Source organism: Mytilus edulis, chromosome 8 (genome assembly GCF_963676685.1).
Source record: "Mytilus edulis chromosome 8, xbMytEdul2.2, whole genome shotgun sequence".
NCBI classification, from domain to species: domain Eukaryota; kingdom Metazoa; phylum Mollusca; class Bivalvia; order Mytilida; family Mytilidae; genus Mytilus; species Mytilus edulis.
The window spans coordinates 65,541,858-65,560,108 of record NC_092351.1 but is presented as its reverse complement, the minus strand read 5'-3'; the positions used below and the strand labels follow the sequence as shown (position 1 = coordinate 65,560,108).

Here is an 18,251-nt window from a genome sequence, read left to right as displayed (position 1 = left end):
TATTTTAAACGACAAGAGAGAAAACTTCGAATTTGGCATTACAAACTCCATATATTTTCATATCTAGAAATTCGCTCAATTTGTATACAGTCAAAGTCTTTCGAGCAATATTCCGGCAGCATGTTCATACATAGAATATACATCCTATTCACAAGGTATTCAATCGCGAACACAAACTTAATTAAACCAGAGATTAGCTAGATTCTCTAGAAAAAGAGTCGCTGTCTTCCAGGACGTCTAAAAAGTTTGAAACGTTTAAGATCGCCGACTTGACTTTGTTTACTTTTACTTTGAATATGTGTCGTAACACAAATTGTATCCACTAAATTTAACTGACCGTCAAATTTTTGCTCATTACGAGCAATGCGAGGAATAAATTGTTACCAGGAAAGCAGAACAGTATATTCTTCCGGATTATCTGATGTGCTACCCGGATTTGAATTGCATGGTTTATTAGATTTTTTAAAGCATAGACTATAGACTACATGGTAAGGAGATCACGGACAAAAACAGAATACAGAAAAACGGCATAAAATAAAGAAAACATATATTACACGCTCCCCCCCCCCTTTCTCCCCTTTTTTATCCTTTTTTGCCCGCCATACCGTCATTTTGATCCGTTCAAAGTATATTGCTTTGCATAAATGTTCGGTAAAAAAATTATATTACCAAATGTTGGGAAATATAACCTTTCTTTCAACTTGTGAGAATAAAAATTGCTTCTAAATAAATTTTGAACATTTAAAAAAATAAAATGAAACGGTTAGATAAAAACCACGTGTTGGTGTACATGTATTGATTTTTAAATTTAAATTACTGCTATAAAAGAGGTGCAGATACGCTTAAAAATTTAAATAACGACATATGATACTTCACAGTTTTGGTTATGGGAATTATATGTGTGTGTCAATAAATAACCGTATACGTGTGACTGCTTAAACATGGATAGGTGGTATGGATACACAGTATTTTTACTCGTCTCTGTTTTTTACATCTCTGCGACCGAGGTAAGGATATTTTCTAAATTTCATTGATTTATTTTATTTATATCATTTCAAGGATAATATTGAACATTTATTTTATTATAAATAAAACGTTTAACCTTGGGATTTTTCACGCCCCTTTTGATGGTCTTTTTCATTTTGCTATTGTGTCTGGAGTGATTCATTTATTTGTTTTATCGTGTTTATTTTCAAATAATCTATTTTTTTTTTGTTATTTTTCTATATCTTTACACCCCTCCTCTTTCACTATTATTGTGTTGCCTCTGCTATTTAATTCAAGATTCTTATATATGTAACGTGAAAATTATATATTATTGCTTTTTGCTTGCCTTTTCTTTATGTTCCCTGTGTGATCGAAATTTTTTAAGAAATATTTTGATGTTGAAAAAGTATATATTTATTTTAACAGGGTTTGACTGAATACCGAGTTACTACAGTTATTGTAAGTGTTACGTACTATTTGTAATACACATAAATATTAAATGTGAGATGTACCTCAATGGGACAGTAACCAAACAACAACAAAAAATGAACAAAGATATCTATGGAATCACTGAAACGGTATTCAAAGTCAAGATAAAAGTGCATATTATTTACAATGTATAGGAGGCACAACCGCATAGGACATTGACTCCTCTTGTGTCCTTTCTAAAAAAAAATTGTAGAATTTGTTTTAGGAAATATTCGTTAAAAATAGCATATTTTCGCTTATTTAATGTGCTCTTGCTTTTATCCATACGATATTACAATCACATTAGTTTTTTTATATGCTACCCGTTCAGTTTATCATTTCCAACGAAAAAAATCCAACACCAAAACCGGGGGTGGATTCAGGGGAGGGGGTGGGGGCGTGGAGGGCGTGCGTGCGCCCCCATAAAATTTACAAAGCATGGGTTGTCCTCAGCGAGATATCTACATTATCCACCCACTCTAGAAGAATATTTCGATAATTTTACCTTAAAAAAAAATAAGTTTGCGACCCCCCGCCACCGCCCCCTCCTTACATAAATTCCTGGATCCGCCCCTGAAAACAGACAAAAAGTGAAAAGGAAAAAAGGAGTGCACATGCCTCAAGCGCCGGTGACAGATGGTGGACCTAGGGTTCGAGGAAAGAATGAAAGGGGTGTATATAGACTGTTATGTTCGAAATAGCGGGTAACTTTTCGAGGCTTTTTTGTTCGACGATTTTATGCAAAAAAAATATACGATTAAAAGAAGGTAAACCATGTATTTGTTTTTTTTACCCTATACATGAACGTTTTATAAATGTCAAACTGTAACAATTTAATTTGTCACATCCTTCATGTCTCAAATTACCCGTCTATTAATTATTAGACAGATAAAGATAATTTAATTACCATTATCATAATTGTAGCCAGTGCAAAAAAAAAATCAACCTCATTAGGAACAGTTAAGGTACACCATAATTGATTCATAAACACGCAGACATATTATCTCTCATAACAAAAATTACCTTGATATTTATAAAACTGCAAGATTGCAAATAAAAGCGTAAACTCGAATTAAACAAAACGATTTGAAGTAGTTACAGAATGACAAAGGTCAAGTTTGTGTCACTTGTGCAGGCAATGTGAACCGCATCAATGTTGCACAGTCCGATCCGATCATACCTTTTTTGCAATCAGTCAGAATTTTTTAAAGGTCAAATGAAAGATGTTATTAACTTATTCAATACACAAAACCGAGTAGATAACTTGAGTGCAATTTTAGTTGGTGTAATTCATGCTGAGGTGAGGATAGGGGAGGGGGCTGCACTTACCATTTACACCTTTTCCATGAAAATGTGATCCATCATTCTTAAAATGAACTTATATATTATTTACAGCATCCGCCACTTGTAATGTCTCAAGGTGATGGTGATAGCAGAAAGTTTGTTGGTCTTTTACCAGACCTTCTGGACAAAATAGGTCCTATGATGAATGCCACCTTTTCCATTAAACACGTGCAAGATGGCAAATATGGAATGTTAGACAACACTGGAAATTGGACCGGCATGATAGGAGAGCTCGTAAACAATGTAAGATTCTATTATTTAATGCTCTGATATGAATAAAATAAAATGTGTAATATCCGTGAATAATAATTCCAATTTCAAATTCTTCCGAAAAGCACAAAAAAACAAACTAATTCCCCTGAATATATCAAGCTGTCATATGTCCAACTCTAATCCAATCTATAATGCCCTTTAAAGACAATTTTACACAATTTGTTTATCATGTTTGCTAACATTTAAAAATCTTTTCCTTTGAAACTACTGCGCCTAATACTTCTAAACTCTAACTGAATGTTCCTTAGGGTATCTAGTTAATAAATTGTATCCAAAGTTTTGATCCATCAACAAACATGGTCGCCATGGCTAAAAATAGAACATTGGGGTTAAATGTTCAATTGGTCAAGATCTATCTGCCCTGAAATTTTCAGACGAACCGAACAACCTATTGTTAGGTTGCTGCCACTAAATTGGTAATTTTAAAGAAATTTTGCAGTTTTTTTCTATTATCTTGAATACTATTGAAAATAAAGATAAACTGTGAACAGCAATAGTGTTCAGCGAAGTAAGAACTACGAATAAGCTTAATATGACCCAAATTGGCAATGGACCCCTTCAGGAGATATTGTCCTTTGTCAGAAGACAATTTTTCATAATTTGTTCATCTAATTTGCTTACTTTAAAAAATCTTCTCCTTTGAAACTGCTGAATCAATTCAGCCAAACTTTTGCTAAATGAGTTTAGATTCATTCATATCTTTATTTCCTCTTTACAGAGATTACATGAATTATATAATCATGAACAATACATTAAAACATTAATAACAGAACATATAAATGATAAAGTTGTGAGAAATACGCAATATTTACATATAAATGAAAGTGATCAGTTCAAGAGCAAAAGAGTTTATATCGCGTGCTGTCGATATTACATGTGCTAGCATTATACTATATTGTTCAATTGACGATTGTATTCGGATGCAGATTTTGTTACATGGATGTAGCAAAGTCGCTTGAATGACTCTAAGTCGGGATCACTAAGCATGGTTGAAGGGTTTTTTCCTAGACAGATTGTATATAAGGAATCATCATCACATTCACTTAGTTCAACATAGAGGTCGAGACAAAAGTTTTCTATTATTAAGTCCATCCAAGTGCTGTGCATATTTGATGTACACGTACAGCCAAAGCATGCATGTACGAAAACGTCAGTGAACGGACGGTCACAAATTTCACAAAATTTGAAAACATGGGTTGGAGCGGTAGATATAAGTTTTCCAATAAACAATGCAGTGCGAATTTCAGAGCTGTTCGAGATTTTTTTGCTTTTGAAGAAAATATGACAGATACAAAGAACATTTAAAGGGCATTTTTAAGCCACTCATTAATATATATATTGAAAAGCAAAAATAATCATTAATGAAAGATTTAAGCAAAAAATTACAGGTGAGCGATTCAGGCTCTTGAGAGCCTCTTGTTATAAAACATTTGTTTTATTTCAGCAATCTGATATAGCAGCAGCGGCAATGACCGTTACAGTCCAACGAGCAAATGCGGTACATTTTTCGCAGCCAGTACTAGAGTTTGGACTATCTATTGTTATGAAAAAACCTACTGCTGATGGTATATCCTGGAGGAGATGGAAGGGTTTACTGAGCTTTTTCAAACCTTTCACAACTGGAGTATGGATTGCTGTTATTTGTTCATATGCCATTGTTTCTTTGCTTTACGGACTTATTCTACAGTAAGATTTTATAAATATTAGAAGCTGTGGTATGAGTGGCAATGAGACAAACTTTCCATGCAAGTCAGAATTTGTAAGCGTAAACAATTCAAAGTAAGGCCTTCAACACGGAGCCTCGACTCACACCGAACAGCAAGCTATAAAGGTCTCCAAAAATGACTAGTGTAAAACCATTTAAACAGGAAAACCAACGGTCTAATCTATATAAAAATTAGAAACGACAAACACTATGAACCACATCAACGAACGAAAACCACTATACATCAGGACAGGTGCAAGCAAATGCAGCGGGTGTAAACGTTTGTTAAAAATATGTCATGTCAATGACGTAGCTATGAATGGCTTGATGATTAATCAGTAAGAGGTCACAAGTTCAGTCTTTAATAATTCAGATTACAAACCTATATGAAATTATCCTCGAAGTGTCAACCTATAACTTTTAACGCATGCAACTACAGGATGAGGGTGACCGGTCAGGTTGGGGTTTAGAAATGAAGAAAAAAATGGATGGAACGGGAGGGATAAAGAATAAATATAATAAGGACAGAGCAACCTCTTTTTTAAATTTCTTCTAAACAATCTCATGCTAGAATGATCTATTTTCCCAAAATAATAATATTTTAAAGCCGTCAGTGAGTTTGCCTATTTACATGTCTTTTAAAGATTATAAGAGGATGTAAATGCAAAAAGACAAAAATGATTAACAATTAAAGATCTATACAAAAAACGTATGTGTATCATTTTGTCCTGTTGATATGGGAACGTTACGTTCGAGGTCTTACACAGGAAGAGTTCCATGCTATCTGCACGTTGAATATGGTATATACATGTACATGTATCAGTAGGTGACCTGATGCAAGTAAAAATCACACGCACCCTATCCTGTTTCTTTTGCCCAACCTTAAAACCCGTAAAGCTCCTTTGCAGAATGAACTTACTATTTTAATTCATTGTTAACTAATTTCAATTTGGCTTTATCCTAAAATTTGAAATATTTGCCACTGGACTTTATGTGATGCTTGTTTTAGTGGAAGACAATTTGGTTTTGAGAGGGAGGTGGTGGTTTGCATATATTTTCTGATTTTTTTTTATCATGATGTTTACGTAAAATCATGCCATTGTGGTATTGAAGGAAAATCTAAATATTCTCGAATTGCTCAAGATTTGAATGTAAATAATTCTTTTCTGGAAAATATCAAATATGAATATATTACCATCTAGATGATGCTGTCGTATAGAGAGATGTTTGAATCTTCTATCACCTTATTGCTAAAAAAAATCAGTGCTATTGCCACTCTGTCGATATCTTGTTCAAAAGTAACAAAATTATTAATTGATCTAGTATATTGTGGTTGATCAAAAGTACAACTTAATTTATTGTAAGAATCACATGCATTAGATTTTCCTAACCCCACTCTGGTATAGTCAAATGTCAACAAAAATGAATAACACTGACAATATTGTTTTCATTTCCTTTTGTTTTGCGCTGAAGTTAAAGAATTACCACACATTTGCCTGTTCCTCCGCCTTGTATCTAGTCTCGGGCATCCAATAATGCCTGACATTTAGGAAATTTATGTGGAAGGTGTTCTGTCATATTGGAAGAGTAAAAAACAATCAGACTCAGTGCTGATAAACTTAAACCTTTAAAAGTTTTTTTTGTCCTAAATTATATTGAGATTTGCATTGTATTAGAGCACTTTCAAGTCTTCATTATGCCCCACCTACGATAGTAGAGGGGCATTATGTTTTCTGGTCTGTGCGTCCGTTCGTTCGTCTGTCCGTCCGTTCGTTCGTTCGTCCGTCTGTCCCGCTTCAGTTTAAAGTTTTTGATGAAGCTGAAGTCCAATCAACTTGAAACTTAGTACATATGTTCCTTATGATATGATCTTTCTAATTTTAAAGACAAATTAAACTTTTGACCCCTATTTCACGGTCCACTGAACATAGAAAATGAAAGTGCAAGTTTCCGGTTAAAGTTTTTGGTCAAGGAAGTTTTTGATGAAGTTGAAGTCCAATCAACTTGAAACTTATTACAAATGTTCCCTATGATATGATCTTTTAAATTTTAATGCCTAATTATATTTTTTACCCATTTTCACGGTCCATTGAACATGGAAAATGATAGTGCGAGTTGGGCATCCGTGTACTTTGGACACATTCTTGTTTTCTAGTATGATTTGAGGAGATTTACATCAAAGGTTTACATCTGCATTGTCTCGGACGAGGTTACAACATCATTGTTGATCAAGAGTTATGTCTTTGAACTTGTTAATTCTTGGAAAATAGAATTGAAATCACCGTCAAGCCTCATTCTCGTCATATTTCAAGCAAATTTACAAAAAGAAGTTTATATTAGTAACTATTTGGATACGTTCTGTAATCAGTGCCGAGTAACTATGTCCTTAGGGAATAAAAACGAAACGGGAAATTGCATTGAAAGCATTATGGGACTTTCATTTCTAGCAGAACATTTATCAGCGAGAATCGTTCAAACGCTGTTCCTTTATTAAATTATTCATTATTATTTCGTTTAGGTTTGATCCAATGGAAGATGATGGTGCTGACAACATTAGGAAGAACATTACTCGTGGATTTCCCGTCATGTTCTACAGATTTTGTTTTCAAGGTTAATATTTATTGTAATATGAATAATAGTTTTTTCATAGAAAAAAAACAGTGGAAAAAGAGGTGAACCAATTCAGGAATTTCAATGGTATTATACTTGTAAAGTATGTTCTGTCCTTAAAAAATGGTCTATTAGACAATAATTCAGCAATTGTCGTTATGAACAACACGACGCCACCGTAAATTCTGCGTGCTTCGGAAGCGTAATCACTGCCATTTTCAATAAACATGGTGAATACTAAGTATAAAAAAACTACTATTTATCAGTCAACAACACATAATTTTTTTTAAGACATTGTACACAAATACCACTCTGCAAGAAGTTCCTTACTTTTGGATATTGCACATGGACATTTTACTCCATAAAACTAATCTTTGGAGTAATTGACTGTTAGATTGATCAGGACATAATAAAAAAAAACACGCAGATGGTAAAAGGACAAATAATTGCTGTATGCAGTTCTTCGGGGATCTCATATTTGGAAAGGAGTAGGTTCAGTAAGACCCCTTTTTGGCCCCAAAATATAGCAGTTTTACAAAATTGTTAAAATGTAAACTTTTGGTTAATTATTGGACAGTAGAATGCTTCTGCTACATAAATATGGGCTGTTTTTGACAATACAATGCACATATATCGGGTACTAGCACCATTAAGTCATGCTAAATTACTGAAATCTTTTAGTTAAATTTTAGACAGTTTTCGTGTGAAACGAAAGTGGCCGCATTCGTGTTCATCCTTAATATTGAAATGTAAGTTGTATTTTACGATAATACATAACATATATAAAGGTTGCGGATGAACACGGATGCGGCCACTTTCATTTTTTACAAAAATCATCTGAAAAGTGACATTTTTCGGCATATTTGGTAGATTTTTCATATTTGAGCTTGAATCGGGTTGTTTTTAATGACTATATCAGTTAAAATCTTTCACATAAATTAATTGATTCAAATGAAATAGACACTTAAGTGTTTAAAAAGTGGTCAAAATCTTTCGTAAGATAAACTTGAAATTTGAGGCCAAAATCGGTCCTTACCGGACCTACTCCTTTGGTACAATTCACACCATTTTATTTCAAATACCACTCAAATTTAGTTTTTTTTTCTTTCTAAAACTCATTCTACTGATGTTGGAAGTCATTTCTAATCCTGCCCTTTTAAAATTGATATAAAGTGACTGACTTGTGTACAATGTGAAAAATAAATTTACTCTAGCAAATGTCGGAAATTAAATTTGCAAATTGTAATGTATTGATTAGTTGAGATTCATACACAGGAATTTCGTAGCGTAATCGAAATCATTTATTTTCTTATTCGATCACCCAAAATAGGAGTTTGGTAAAACGCTGTCATGAAAACGAATGACCATGAATTAAGAATATTATCAAAGTAACATTATGTTGCATAATAATCCTCTGCAGATACGAGGTAGAAAAGATGAACGATAACATTTAAGACTTTGGACCAATGCTGACCTATTCTGTAGAAAACGTAGAAAAGATTAACGATTACAATTAAGAATTTGGAACAATGCTGATCTTTTCTTTAGAAAACGTAGAAAAAAATAACGATTACATTTCAGACTTTGGACCAATGCTGACCTAGCTATTCTGACCGTTTAACGAAAAGACTTTGCATACAATATGTATTGGTATATTTTTGTTGTATATAAGTAAAGATATTCCACGATCTGACTTATTTTCTTATTTTGAATGATCAATATATTTATTTCTTTACAGGCAGTTTTAGTCCATCAACCTGTACATCTCGTTCTGCAAAGATGTTGACATGTTTTTGGTGTATATTTGTTATCCTGATCTTTGCCTCATACATTACTTCCCTTGCTGTCGTCTTCCGTAGTGGAGACGACGAACTCCTAGAAACACCAATTCATTCGTTTGAAGATTTGCCCATCCAATCAGAAGTCGAATATGGAGTCATTGCTAATAGTCTGACATATCAATATTTCACAGTAAATGCGAAAGACCAAACAGACGAAGCGATTGGAAAACAATTAAAGAAATCTAAAGATCAGATGCCGAAGAATACAGCTGAGGGAGTGAAACGGGTTCGTGATAGTAAGGGTGATTATGTTTTTATAACGGAGGAACTTTCTGCACGTACAGAGTCTGGAAAACCTCCTTGTGACCTGGTACTCGTACATCATTCAAAACTTCGTCGATCTTACTCCTTTGCGTGTAGACTGGATTCAAATGAATATGCATGTCATGATTTAGATGTTGCTTTGATCTCGCTGAAGGAAAATGGCGTTCTTGAAGAACTTATTAGTAAATGGTACAAAAATCAATGTGACACCGATTTTGATGACGATTACATAAAGTACGTCACTTCATTTGAGGACAAAAAGTTCCAGTCAGGACTATTTTTTAGGACTGATGGGATATCTATCGATAAAATCGGGAGTCTATTTATATTGCTTTTACTTGGTATCTTGATTAGCATTGGGCTTCTGATTTTCGACATCTGTTTTGAAAAGAGGTTTGAGGTCAGTATACTAGGATTATTTAGATAGTTGTAAATTAATTGAATTGGGAAAATATAACAAAATCCACGGACAAATCCTAGCCAGCTGTCATCGAGATGTTAAATCAATATATATCATCAACTTGTCGAAAACTGGTCTACGTTAATCCTCAGAAAAAAAATCATTTTTTAAAACAAATTCTCATCCAATATTCTATTTTGCCGTCTTTTGTTTTGTAACTTGACAGTTCATTTTAAGAATCTCTTCGCGTAAAGGCAATGCACTTTGTTTAACATCAGACAAAATCTGGAATACTAGTAGTCATTTTTCAATTTTTAGATCGAAGACTTTTTTGTTTAAGTAGTTTCACAATATGTACATGTACAATACAATTAGTATTACTAAATAACGCCCTAGATGCAAGTAAATGACGTCATTAGCCATATGCTGAAATATTGTGAACAAAGACAGTTGGTGGAAGTTAAACTATTATGATCAGTTATTGCCGTGGTTGGTCTCTTGGTGTCCAGCTAGCCCGTAATATAAGAAACTGCTGCTTGGTCATTGTATGGTCTAACTGAAGATGTATGTACAGTTGCTTTTTTTTATGCCCCACCTACGATAGTAGAGGGGCATTATGTTTTTTGGTCTGTGGCTCCGTTCGTTCGTTCGTCCGTCCGTCCGTCCGTTCGTTCGTTCGTTCGTCCCGCTTCAGGTTAAAGTTTTTGGTCGAGGTAGTTTTTGATGAAGTTGAAGTCCAATTAACTTGAAACTTAGTATATATGTTCCTTATTATATGATCTTTCTAATTTTAATGTCAAATTAGAGTTCTGACCCCCAATTTCACGGTCCACTGAACATAGAAAATGATAGTGCAAGTGGGGCATCCGTGTACTGGGGACATATTCTTGTTTTTTATATATTATAGATACCCCCTTCATATGCACCATGTAGAGTAGAGACAAACACTACATTAAAAACTCGAATTTAGAATTATTATATATTAATTTGGTTGCTGTCTGTCTGAATATTAACATTGTTAATTTCTGCCTAACTTTATCTTTTGGACTACTCCGTCCAGCATGTTAAAAAAAACATTAACTACCTCAGACTTTGGAACACGTTTTCATGTCCTAATTCATATACAGTTGATATTGTGTTATCTGATTATTATATATATAATGTACCATTTCTTTTGTATTTTCAGAAAAAGATGAGGGGCAGCACAAGAGATGATCAACCTTTCGAGAGCATAACAAATGATATGCAGTGATATTGTACATGCATGTTTTCCCGAGTGACTTATGCTCTTTGTTTTTAGAAACAAGTGTGCCAACAGAGCTTTATATCAGACATGTTCCATGAAGTTATATATCCCTAATCGTGTGTGCAATAGGCATCAACTTGTAAAGATTCCCGCTTGACGTGGTTCATAATATTTACGCTGAAACGTATGCGAATACACAATATATATAGCTTATTCAAATGCTTAAGGTGGCTCGGGCCTATTCGAACTTTCTATCAGAAGTGCCGTATTTTATGTTATTTTATTCTTACAGAAAGTGAATCAAATTAATCGAAAAAAATAGGGGGTCACGGACCATTTAAGCTCAAAATTTTACTTTTAAACAGGTATGTAAAAGGGACCATTTTTCAATGAAATGATAGGGAAAATAGAGGTGTTGACATATTTTTATCGGAATATCAAAAAAACGTTCTATGACACTTGGTCCAAAACTGTAATATAAAAAGCTGAACTATAGCTTCAAAGAATGAGCAAATAAAAAACATAGGTCACGGATAAGGAAAAAAAAATATTTTGCCTTAAAACCCAAATTTAGGCGGGAAAATGGTGAAAATGGGTGAAATGTCATTTTGACCCTTTAACAAATACGGATAATAACGAAAATATTCTATTAGTCACATAACTACAATGGTTTAACATTTCTAATCAATCAAAATATGTAAAAAAAAATACATCGAATTTACGTCAAATACTTATGTAGTTCATGCGTGAAATTCTGCGCAGTCGAATAGTCCCGAGCCACCTTAATAGTACAATGTAGTATGTTAGATTTGATAACAGATTAATGCTGTGAATTATCCATAATGGTTAAGAATTGCTCCCGATTAGGTTTATTATGTCTAAAAGATTAAACGAACGTTTAAGAATATGTTATCTATATAATTTTTTAGATGTTCGATATTGAGCGCTCCTAGTGAAGGTAAATACAGTAAAGCGCTTCTGACGTATGCAATTCATAAGGTGTTGTTTTCATTTCCTTTAGTAAAAAAATACATAAATGAGGGCCCTCATGGGGTTTTTGATTATGTGATTACTTGGCCGTTTTTTTAATGATTATTTGATTATTAAGCCAAATATTTCATGATTATTTGATTACCTAGGACTGTATTTTTAGTTTATGATTATTTGATTACTAAAGATAAGCAAATATTTAATGATTATGTGATTATATTGGCAAAAAAATGGTGATTATGTGATTACTAGGACCCCCCATGAGGGGCCTCATAAATCTGTAAGGTTATAACTCGAACAATATGACTTATACGTGAATGTAGAATTGCAATACATACGTCGATGGCTTGTGAAGTTTCCGATAACCTGACACCCTCTTAAAGGGAGCTCGATTTAAGTCTGAAAATTTTATTTTCCCCCGTTTCTGACCTTTGAAAATCGTTTGTGTGTGTGACATTTTCCTCTAAAGCATCCAAATAAGGTTAACCTCAAATAATTTTCGGTCCTTTTTTAGGCATTTCAATTGATATTTCTTACTAAGATAGTCAATAAAACGGAAATATAATCGAAGGATTACGAATTCGGACTTCATAACGATACTAGTTATTTTTCAGATGTAGGCGATAAAACCCAAGCTTTCTAAAGTTGCTACTATTTATAAAAAAAATCATCACAATATATGTACTAGAACCTCTTTATTATTTAGTTTCAGAAAGTCAAATGACAACATGACTATTTTTATGTTCTGTAATCCTATAATAGCAATAGAAAATATCAACTTGCATGCTTTTGTATAGTTGTTCTTTTTGTTCTTTTGTATTGCTTTGTACTTTGGAGAGACTAGGTATTGATGAGCTGCTTTGAATATTTATAAATGTTTATAGAAGTAAATGGACATATCGATAATGGTTAATGTTTTGAATTGGAAGGAGAACTTTTTTGTATGTCTTATGGAAAGTTGTTGAAATTCGTAAACTGAGTGTGTACTTCAAAATACCTATACATCATAGTGACTTGTATATGCTCTATTTTAGAAAAATAGAATTCAAATAAAGGTTTAACAAAAAATGTACTTTCTGTTTACTCTTATGATAGGGATTGTTTGTTCGCTCAATGTGCCATAACAATTATTGCATTGATATTCATGACAAGAATTGATTCTGCAAAGTTAGCAAACCCGTAATGAACGACTGGATATTTTGACTGCCACCAGAAAAGGGGATATGCTGAAAAGTAGAAACCTGATGCAATTATCTATGTTACCACACTTTGATGGGAAGAGATATGTAAGAGATGAATCAGTGCTGGTAAATGAGTCTGGGCGAACAACTATTACGATTAGAAAAAGTCCATGTTTACAGAATATTTTTGTATATTTAGTCCGATGACAGTAATTTATGTCCCAAAACAAATTTTCCTTTGAATTTATGTTTATGTCATCAATATTCCTAGGTAAAAACGTCCATTTCCTTTATTTGACTCGGAAATGTTTAATAAAAGAAATCATGATCATTTACATGTAAATAATGGAATTATTAGTTCATATGTTTTAATGTTGTTTAACAATCGTGCATTAATCTTATAGGAAAATTCACATGCATAGACTATTTTTACTAGGAATTCCTGACTTAATGCTTGACTCCTTTCAGAAGTAATTGGTCAACCCTTCATGTCCATTCTTGTACATCTCATCAAATGTTTTATATCTATTGTGATTGTATGTTTCAATTAAAATGCAACTGTAAATATAAAAAAAGAAGATGTGGTATGATTGCCAATGAGACAACTCTCCACAAGAGACCAAAATGACACAGAAATTAACAACTATAGGTGTTCAGTAATACTTTTCTGTTCCTTTTTAGGTCACATTAACGTCATCTATTTATATGTATCTAAGATATGCAGTCATGTTTAATAGCATATGTAATGCTCAAAAATAAATACTTTAACTTAATATATAGATAAATTCATTCAGCAAAATCGTTACAACATATGTTGAACATTTGATCAATCCAAGACATTTTCTTAATCTTAAATTTACAGGCCACTCAGTGACTAACAAAATAGGATAACAACAAAACCTTGTTTGTTTCCTCGCATATTGATGTTTAAAACAAATTCAACAATGGTATAACTTTCTTCCAGCTAAACATGAAACCTAGATGGAGGTTCAACAATCATTTTAAGACCAAATTCACATAATCAACGCGGATGTATTACTTCAGCTAAAGAAAATATATCAGATCAACCCTGATCTTAAACTACTTGTGGAAATAGCAAGGTCATCACTATCTAAATTATCATGCAAATAAAAGAATTCTCAAAAGGAAAAAAAATGACGTGCATTTAGAAAATTTACACTTGGCTTATATCAACAGTCTCAGTATTTAAATATTAAGTTTCAGGGCTCAGTTCCTTCGATTGAAATAACTATAAAGCTACACCAAGAAAACTAAAGGATAGACACTAATCTGTCAGTATAATCTTCCACTATTGTAAGCTGTAAATCTCGAATACACTCCCGACATTGTCTGATATTTCTGAAGTGATAACTACATGTACACAAAACACGTAGGAACTGTGCAGAGACTACTGGGGGTATCGTACATGATTCGGTGTCTACTTCAAAATCTGCACTACAATCGGAATAAGTGTTAATTTTATATAACATTTTCAGTAAGTTTGTAATTCCAATTATTCTGATTGATCTAAAGTTCAGCAGTTCTGTATAAAATTCTGATAATTCTGTACCGAACCACATTTTCCTAAAGTATATTTAGGCAATGCATGTAAATTAATTCCAGCGCAATATCATGCTGATGTGTTTTGTAGAAAAATAAAACTAACATCAACCATCCAGACACAGGCTCGTGATGTATATTCCGTAGGAGGTAACGTTGCAGGTTTTGTGTTGTTCATTTTCTTTTTTGTTAATTTGTGTGGCAGTCAGCAACGTGGAGTTGGATATACTTTTACATAGAAATGACATAATGAATAGATGGATGCATTGCATTTTGGTTGATTGAAAACAGAGTAATGCATGCGTATTTTTGTTTCAAATGTCGTTAAATTTCATGGTGATAATGCGAGTTCTTGAAAATGCGATACTCACCCAGTCGCATTTATCGTCATTATAAAAACCTCGCAATAATTTCTGAATTTACAGTATGTTTTATACTTTGTCAGTAGGCATATAAAGGTGTTTTTTGATTCTGCAAAAACGTTGTCGTTTTGTCTTTCTATCTTTTTTCAAACAAATTATATTCTAGAATTAAAAAAAAAGAATAATTTTGACAAATGTTATAGTTTACAGAATGGATAAACCTTCTAAACATCATAAAACATGGTAGTAAATTGTCTGGCGTCCAAATTGATGGATGCATGCAATTATACAGAAACCAAAGAGACAATAGTGTCAAAGAAATATGAATAGAATGAAACTGACACTGTGTGTCACTACTTATGACATCTTTTAGAAGAATCTTAAAGAGAGAATAGCAAAGCAATTAATGAATAAATCAGTAGTTTCTGGCTGACGGCGATGGATAAATGCCATGTTGTTTCTTCATTCTGCCCTCCTTTCACACCAATCGACACAAAGAGTACGCCGCAAACTTGAATATGTTGCTCAACTTTAGGGACAAGCCTTGATATCCATCGTTTTGTAACAGTTACCCGATTGTAACTATGTAAAAAAAGCTTAATCCATACAAACATACCGATCTGATACACATAAGTCATGATCAACTGATTTTAATCCATCACCACACTAACTTTATGGTGTTTATAACTTTATATATCTCAACTTGTTCGATTCGCTTGTGTGTGTAACAACGTATTTGAATTAAACGAAAGAAATTTCTGTATTACTGAAAAATTATCATCGGTACAAGAACAGCATTCCTAAATATAAATCAATATGCAGACATCTTATACGTTCAGGTATTTTACATCCATGGTAATATTCTTTACAAAGCACAAAAATGTCGGCATTTACCTCAAAAGCTAACCAAACCTTTAAACAAACTTATTTGGAAAGGATATAGTTATGATACTGTTCTCAGATCATTAAGGATTGCATATTTTGGTACTAATATTGGTTCACTCATAGGGTTTTTGCATCGGAAATAAACACATTTATTCTAAAACCAGTTGTTGGCATGCTACGGGTTATGTTCTTCTCATATATTTTATGATGGTATAATATGAACTAAACCCCTAACGGAAGGGATCGTGCTTGATTTTCATATGATGAATACATTATCTTTCGATCAGTTTGAGGTCTGGAGCTGGCATGTCAGTAACTGCTAGTAGTCCTTTGTTGATTCATGTATTGTTGTTATTTTGCTTAATTTTTTTTGTTACCTATTATGACATCGGACTTGGACTTCTTTTAAACTGAATTTTACTGTGCGTATAGCTGTGTGTTTCTTTATTCTACATTGGCTAGAGGTATAGTGGGAAGGTTGAGATCTCACAAAACATGTTTAACCCCCGCCGCATTTTTGCGGCTGTCCCAAGTCAGGAGCCTCTGGCCTTTGTTAGTCTTGTATTTTTTTAGTTCATTTATTTGTTTAGTGTGACGTCCATTTTCACTGAACTAGTACACTATTTTGTTTAGGGGCCAGCTGAGCACCACCTCCGGATGCGGGATTTTCTCGCTGCGTTGATGACCCATTGGTGGCCTTCGGCTGTTTTCTGCTCTTTGGTCGGTGTGTTGTCTCTTTGACATATTCCCCATTTCCATTCTCACTTTTATTTGAAAGAAATAGTTTTTCCCGAACGATTAAACACATTAGGAGAATTTCAACATTACTGAAATAATATCATCACATATTAGATATATATTATCCGTTATGCACAAATCTTACTGGTTATGACAAAGATGAAAATACCATGAAGCGGTCTTCGTTGTGTAAATTTGGATGATACATCAATATGGAAAATGCAATAAACCCATTTATATTTCGGCGATTACTATACAAGTTTTGCACCGTTTGGCTTTCTGCAGAACAAGACAATTTAAATACCTTCATTTGAGCTCCTCAAAAAAAAGAAAGAAAAGTTTAAAGAGCTTTAATTGAAAAAAAGCATAGCAATTCAATTTCTTCATACTACTATCTGTGAACGCAAAATGGTTGTAGTTTTAATTTTCAATATGAAATCGAAATGAACTGTATAAACTATCTTTAAACCACTTCTTACGATGCGGCGTCAATGTTATACATGTGTACATACGTATATCATGTGCTTAATTTTGTTTCATATCTGAAAGGTTTGCAAGGAATAGTCTCAAGATTACATCCTTATGGAACCATGTTTGAAATTTATATATTTTACACGTACGTTGTGCGCGTATTAATTTTAACAAATTCTTTTGGTTGCTATACAGCGCAGTTATAGACTCCTACTAGTATTTCTTTGTGAGATTGAATTAATGTTTCCAATTTAATTGTCCTAAGCACAATCCCGTCATCTTTTCCTCTTTTACTTGAATGTGAGCTTCCGAATTAGACTTATCTCTAGGTCTTTTCTTACATACCACGTGTGAAGTAGAACTAACTTATACTTCCAGAGCACATAAGATCGTCCTAAATGATTGGTAGGGTTCGTGTTACTCATTCATTTCTATGTTGTGTCTTGTGAATTTGAATGGCTTTTCGTCATCTCCATAAACATATTTGAGACATAACACATGGGATGATTTGAACAAAGACTGGTTGCGAATTTGTTCTCGTTAAAACAATAAATAAAATCAAGACAAAACAAATCAATATCGACAGATGACTGAACCCAATCACTAGTTCCTTTTTTCATGGTGTGGTTAACAGATGAGTCAAAAAAAGAACATTTACCAAGTTCTTGAATACAACCAGGGCCGAAACTACCTATGAGGCCGGGGAGGCCCTGAATTTTCTACACCAAATTTTTTTTTTTAAGTAATAAAATGAAATATTGAGAATTTATATTATAAACAACACAAGTTTACAGTTTTAACAGTGTTATCATGATACGTGATATATCTGTCATTTTCCGGATTTTTTTACCGAAAGTGAACCGTTTCAGTATTTTATTTTTCATGTGGCTGTCCGTCTGTTATTCAGTATTCGTACGAGAACACAT

General features: G+C 33.3%; 1 protein-coding gene across 2 annotated transcripts; it reads left to right on the top strand.

Annotated features, from left to right (window-relative positions):
* The first annotated feature begins 853 nt into the window (after positions 1–853).
* LOC139486091 (glutamate receptor U1-like) lies at positions 854–12,180 on the top strand. Of its 2 annotated transcripts, XR_011655475.1 has the most exons (8): positions 854–1,007; positions 1,414–1,446; positions 2,851–3,042; positions 4,517–4,758; positions 7,296–7,387; positions 9,126–9,892; positions 11,079–11,365; positions 11,928–12,180. XR_011655475.1 is itself a non-coding variant. In XM_071270793.1 (7 exons), exons 1-7 carry the CDS (start codon positions 942–944, stop codon positions 11,142–11,144), a joined length of 1,458 nt encoding a protein of 485 aa, XP_071126894.1. In that variant the 5' UTR covers positions 854–941; the 3' UTR covers positions 11,145–11,414. The 2 variants fall into 2 exon arrangements, 1 of the variants encoding a protein (XP_071126894.1); XM_071270793.1 differs by lacking the exon at positions 11,928–12,180 and having other exon boundaries at positions 11,079–11,414.
* The last annotated feature ends 6,071 nt before the right edge of the window (positions 12,181–18,251 follow it).

Excerpts from the sequence above, each read along its gene's own strand:
- LOC139486091 (XM_071270793.1), top strand. The coding sequence starts at position 942 with ATGGATAGGTGGTATGGATACACAGTATTTTTACTCGTCTCTGTTTTT. Across the intron at positions 4,759-7,295 it reads CTTTACGGACTTATTCTACA|GTTTGATCCAATGGAAGATG; the intron begins GTAAGATTTTAT and ends TATTTCGTTTAG. Across the intron at positions 7,388-9,125 it reads CTACAGATTTTGTTTTCAAG|GCAGTTTTAGTCCATCAACC; the intron begins GTTAATATTTAT and ends ATTTCTTTACAG.